Source organism: Suillus clintonianus (assembly GCF_016758775.1).
Source record: "Suillus clintonianus strain FC179 chromosome Unknown DEU56scaffold_13, whole genome shotgun sequence".
NCBI lineage: Eukaryota > Fungi > Basidiomycota > Agaricomycetes > Boletales > Suillaceae > Suillus > Suillus clintonianus.
In genome coordinates, this window is record NW_024539237.1 from 602,496 (window position 1) to 608,935 (window position 6,440).

Genomic DNA, 6,440 nt, shown 5'->3' on the forward strand with positions numbered 1-6,440 from the left:
TGGAGTCTTGGTCACGCCGGACATCATAGGTAGTATAATTGACCTGAAAACGACGTGGTTGCTGGACTCGAGAGAGGTTATCAATGAAACGCAGCTCATTTCTCTCGGGATCAGAAAACTGATGCTCGTCACCATCATATTCGAGACCCAGCAAGCGAGTTAGAAGATGATTTTTGAGTTTCGGAACGAAGTCCTAGTATAGTATATAGTATCAGTATCAGTATCTGTCAAATGAGGTGCACGAAGGACAAACTCTGACTTTGACTGCCGGATCAGATGAATGGTCATGTAGAAATGTTGCGAGGTTGATAACATTGACCCATGAATCCGATAGGTGGTGGTGAAGTTCTGGCAATGTCTCGACAGGTTCCTCGGAGTCTATTTCGAGATCCTGCTGCTGCCGTCTGATATGTGTGTGCCGCCTTTCATGTTTTGCCATTTGCTTCGGAACATCCTGTTTGTTGGTCATCCGGTAGAACTTCTTGATGAGGCGATGTGCAACTTCTCCCTGCATCCAAAATGAGACATGCTTTACGGGTATGCACATTTGAAAAATACACTGACCAGTTGAGTACTATATGAATCAGTAGTGCCAAATGTTCGTATCGATTGCACATAGTCACCGAGGGAATGTAACTTGTACGTAAACAGGTTGAACGACTTTGGTCGAGGTCCTGTTCGGTCAGCCGTATTTGGTCTGGACTGAGATTCAAACCCGTTATGTTGTCTCCTGTGACGTGCAGACACCTCACTCGGAAGTTCCATAGTGCGAAAGGCTGAACAAGTAAACTTGCTGAACCTTCGAAGCTGAGCTCCCAGTCTTCGAAGCGACTGGCCAAGCAAGTTCAGGGTATCATCAGAATGAAGGCGCATCTTTGCAAGGGCATGCCATTCCGCCATGCGAAACAGAAGGACCCTGATGACATGGTCATGCTCTCCGGGGAAAAGCCCCTCAAAAGCCGGTATTGCACACTGGAATGAATAAGTTGGTCAGAATGCATGTGAGTTGCGCATGAGATAGTAGAGACTTACCTGCAGCATATCTTCAAAATGTCGAGCCGTTCGCTGTTTCATCGATGATACATTCTCGGGGAACCGACGAATGGAACCTTTCCCAAAGGAAGGTATTAACCGAAATCTGGTGTGCGAAGGCATCAAAAATAAGAATCAATCAGAGCCAAAAGAACGCCATACCTTTCATTGAGGATGACAATCTTCCGTGGGTCAAGTGCGAAGAGTAGCCGCATCAAATGTGTCATTACTGCTTTCAATATTCCGAGTTCGAATTCATGGAGCAAATCGACCACAAGGGCGGGGAAAATGTTAAAACCAAATGATGAGAGGCGATCTACGAAGCTATTCTGGAGAAATGTCAGTCCACGTGTGAGAGCCAAGCATCACACTTACACGGTAGGCACCAATGAAGATCTTTCAGGATACTCTCAACTAAGGGCTCCCTTGATGGAGCACCGTGCATATATATTGCATTGCGGGCTTTGGCCACTTTCTCGGTAACATTGTCCGTAGCTGGTTCATTCTTTGCGAGACGTCATGCAAAATCCAATGCGGTTGAACATTGACTTGGAGTCAGACAGCGAGGGCATGGCCGATTCCCTTTATCACGTATGGTGGCTAGGAGGACTCTACGAGCATCAACACCCAGTCAGTGTCAAAAAAGAGATGAGGACGAGAGTAGACGTGCTTCTCTGGATAGTCTGCTGAATACGTGAATACCTAGGGAAGACACTAGGGAAGACACGTCGATACACCCCATCATAGCACTTAATCACAATGCCGTTCTCGTAAGCATCGACAAACTCATCATCCAGGAGGATGCACCACACCGCATGGAACAGCTCCCGTTTGCAATGTGTAAGTATATCGCTGTAGTTCTTCCTCTGTAAAAAGGTGGATAAAAAGCTTGTAATTGAGTCCGGTAGCTACACAGGGTGCGAATCAATGACACATCTCCGGTTGACAGACGTCTAGAAAGCTTACAGTGGGAATAAAAGCTATTGGGTGGCAAGCACCAGAGTTAGGATCCGAACGAACATATTTTGATAGATTCCCAAAAAACAGATATATCGGCCATGCTGATGCACTCCCAAACTGAGTTAGGTGGGGGCGTCGGACCAGAACATAAGACCTGCAATAACTTTCTCCAGTTTGCAATTATTGTCCCTTCTTTGTTTCTGTAACTCATCGTGAGCCTGAAGCCATGCGTCTGAGGTGTAAAGCTCATCGTAAAGTCGTTGCTCTTGCCCTGTGACTGGTGATTTCCAAATACGCCTGAAAGGCGTTAGATGGAACCATTTCGAAGACTTCTCCGAGAATGCAGCTTGGATAACTGCAATGAGTGGCCGGTAGAAGAGCCCAGAAACTGAGAATACACGCCCATTCCCTCTAGGATTTTTCTCCTTTGATGGCACCATAATCTCTACATCTGACTGCTTCCAGCCGTCTCGCTGCAGAATGTCCGTGGTGTCGGCGCTATCTTCAGATGTATCAAGATTCTTCATCTGAGCGTTGGGGTCGAAGTGCTCGAAATCATCAACGTTGAAGTCCTCTGCTTGCATCACGTCATTGACCAGACGTTTGGCCTCTGCCATCGACTTCCGATCGCTTCCTGTCACCAACCACGACATCAGCCTCCAGACTGACATGTTTTTCCAAGGCCAGGGTGGTGGATGTGAAGGGTCACCCGAGGACACCTCGCCATCCTGTATGCCACAGTCACTAACATGGGATTCGGCAGGACGTAGGTCAGAGAGGTCATCAGCCGATACAATTGCATCTGGATCATACGAAGGGCGATGACGATATTGGCGAGCAATACCAAATTTATTGAAACATGTGCTGATGTAGTCGAAAACATGAAGGATTATGCGGGTAGGACGCGAGGTTGGTGGATCCTGAGCAACAGGTAGTGGTGCTTCCGGAAGTTCATCCCTATATCGCAATGGGAGTCGCTGCATGCGCCTTGGGCGTGAACCATGATCACAGTCCGGAGTGTTGGAAGGGTCTGGGGGAGGAGAACTAGTTGGATTGCAGCCGATTGAATCGTTGACGGATGGGGAGGGAGCGATACCATGGGATTGATCCAGTATCTGGGGAGTATGGTTGATTGTCGAGGATGAAGGCACTGAGGTCTTGGATACCAATCAGTCTATCACCTGTGGACGGTAAGATAAGTATCACATACCTGGTCTTCATCCGCTATAGAGGGCTTCATCTTCTTAAACGCCTTAACGTGCTGGGGGTCTTCACGAGCTCGGCGTTTGAAATTCTGGGCTTGTAGATCCACGCGATGCTTGTAATGGTTGCAAGTCGTACGGTGTCGACCAAGCCCCGTGTAGTCAGAGAACTGGCGTAGACAGGGTGTCCCACATCCCCAGCGGTGGTGGTCCATTGTAAAAAGACACAAAGCCAGACACAGAACGATGCAGAGGATATATCTAATGTTGTTCATTTCGAGTCAATCATTTCCCAACAGTCGACTATAGTCAGTGGTGAAGCGGTTGAGAATCAAGAAGTAGGTACTGGGAAACACTGCCACTCTATGTAATAGCTCCACTTTCGTAGTGAAGGCGTGAAATTGGATATATTTGAAATACTTGAGGTCACATAGTGGAAAGAACGATGCACTAGCTCATCGCCTTCAAAGATAACTGTTCCAGATCAAACCCGCAAGGCAGTTCATGAAGGAACTGTGGGCAGACCAGCATTAGTTTAACCTTTGCAGCATTTGAAACCCCACAGCCGCACCTTGTAGCGAGATGAGAGCGATCGTCACAGACCTCTCAACAACTGGAACAATGATCTGCGGGACACCTCAGACTAATGGAGCGAAAATCAATGTACAGTCACTAACCTCCCGGACAGCACGGTCAACAAGCTGCATTGCAAGCTCGAGAGAATTGATTCAATGTGCCCCAACAGCACGTTGAGGCTCAGCTGCCGGTGTAGGCCCAATCGGCATGACCTGGGTTTCACCCTGCATACGAGTAGGATCAAACCCATTCATCGGCAGGAGTCAATGTTGGTGACATATTCGGGAATGGCAGGTCCTGTAACATTCGCCCAATTCAAAGTAATGTGCTAATCATACACGTGAGTATGTGCAAATCTCGATCAAATCGACACTTACGTAGCTGCTCGACACCCTCACCAAAGCTCCAACGTCACATAGAGTTGTACCCTCCGCGGCCAATCGAGCCCACGATCTCCACCAATTGAGCGTCTCCAGGAGGATTAGCATCCGAAATGCCAAAGCGCTGGAGCAGAGCGCAGACAGTGTCTGGATCGCTTGTAATGTCAGGACCCAACGGAATCAGCGTCTGAACCAGGGAAGTCCCAGGAGGCAAGCTGCGCAAAAGGGTTCGGATTATTATGGGACGGAAGTGGTAAACGCGCTGCCCTTACCTCAACGTTGGGAAAATGCGCTGCACGATAAGAGCGACGATTTCGGGCCCATACTTTGCCTGCACAGCAGCAATAAGCACCCGATGCTGCGTGGGGTCCAAGATGGGGGTCTCAGCAACGGACTCGGAAAGAAGATTTGACATGAGTTTCGCAACTTGCTGAGGGGAAAGATCGGCATGATCGAACGAGGGGGATGCGAGACAGTGCCAAGGGGTGAGACGACAACATGTTGTCGTTTATATCGTGTCCTAATGACTTGGGATCTTCGGACGCGCTCATCTGGTCCACCCACATAGATGCGATGGTGCTGTCTGGGCATGCGATGGTGCTGTCTGGGCATGTGATGGTGCTGGGTTGGCTGTAATCCATGTAGTAGCCTATGCTGGAGTGGAAGAGGACGGGGTCTTGGGCGGCGGCGCTGAATGTTCAAGTGAGTTCACATTTAAAAAGAACAGAAAGGACGCACTCAACAATATGTTCTAGTCCGCACCTCACCCAGTCAGCATGGCTAGCCCACAGCGTTGAAAAAACACTGTGCGAAGAGGTGTTAGCGGCTGTAGAACAAGGAGGGAGAGTAGAGATACTTACTCTGGCGTGAAATTCAGAAAGTATTCAAATCATTGCTGCGGGGTCATCGAAGCTCGCATGGAGACCTCCAGCCATAGCAGGGCAGCCTCACCCACAGCAAAGAAAAAATGAGGATTCCCAGGGCGCCCTGCTCAGGGACCTAAAAGACACAAGTTAACGGCTGATGTTCGCGGATCAGTGCCTAAGCAGCTGAAAGTGTCCCGCTGATGGGGAGCCGCGCATGGTGCTCGTATCGGTCTTTGGAATGAGCATGACTGATAATCCCTATGGTACTACCTGAGGAACAAAAACCAAAGTTCGAATTTTTGATTTACACATTTTTCAAACTCAGTCGGCAAATTCCACAATACGCTAGTCTTGCGCTAGGTCATTGTCACGGTGTGATATATCTACCGCGTCTCATCAATGTGTTCCCGTCGTCAATGAACGTCATCAAACGAGTATGCCATGAAGACAAGGGGTTGCATGGTGCATGGATTACCATCATTTCCGATGAGGACGTGGAGATATAAACAATATAATACAATCCAATATGATTGTGCAGTGTTGACCACCAGGTGCATCCATTAAATCACCGAGATACGGCTTCAAGAACGCATACTAGCCGTGCCAGGAACAGGCAGTCTGTTTCCCGAGAGCCACCGCGACGATTTCTTTTCGATTCTCTATGACTTCTATCCACTTTATCCGCAGCCTTGATATAGTTTTACTGCTCAGACAAAGTGACCCGCCGCTTCTTGGTGGGTGGTTGCACGTGCAGGGAGTTCGCTATATTGTCAGCGATAGCGTGCGGCTCTGAGCACAAGTGTGAGCAGATGATTTTATATCAACGGAGTAAGAGAAGACTCACTGCATCGGATTTCACATCAGAGTTTGACTCGTTGCCTGACAGTGCTACGCTTCAAATTGATGTGGGGATATTGACAGGATGCTAGGAAACATGGTTTTCGAGCCATCTTTGTTGTCAGTTCATAATTTATGAAATGAGTACCGGCATACGCACCTGGTTACTAGCATGATTTTCCGAGTCGTCTCCTGCCAGTGATGCAATGCTGGGTGCACCTTTGATGATGGTGAGCGCGACTTTGCAGAATCTAAAGCCCCTTGAACACCAGGACCTTCCAGTGGTTTCACGGGTGTAGACGTAATTTCCTTGGGAGTCTGCTGGTGCTCCTTGACCATTGGCTGGAAAGCGCCATCCTCCACGATGTTGTCCTCAACTCCCAGGATTTCTGATGCACGTCATTGTAACCTGAGCCTCGTGAGCTGTGTTCAGAGCTTTGGTCTGGATCATAGTAAGGCATCGCAATGAATGAGTATGTGAGTAGTACTAGGTTTGCCGGTGATGGTCAAAAACTAACAGCGGCTTGCACAGCACCACAATGATATCATTTAGTGGAACGTCGCCTTTATAAGGCTGATATGATGAT

At 48.4% G+C, this 6,440-nt stretch overlaps 1 protein-coding gene across 1 annotated transcript; it reads right to left on the bottom strand.

Annotated features, from left to right (window-relative positions):
- Positions 1–3,903: 3,903 nt before the first annotated feature.
- Positions 3,904–4,614, bottom strand: DEU56DRAFT_111502 (uncharacterized protein). Its single transcript, XM_041344603.1, has 3 exons — positions 4,423–4,614; positions 4,148–4,365; positions 3,904–4,098 (listed from the first exon to the last, which is right to left on the bottom strand). Exons 1-2 carry the CDS (start codon positions 4,563–4,565, stop codon positions 4,182–4,184), a joined length of 327 nt encoding a protein of 108 aa, XP_041212103.1. The 5' UTR covers positions 4,566–4,614; the 3' UTR covers positions 3,904–4,098; positions 4,148–4,181.
- Positions 4,615–6,440: the final 1,826 nt, after the last annotated feature.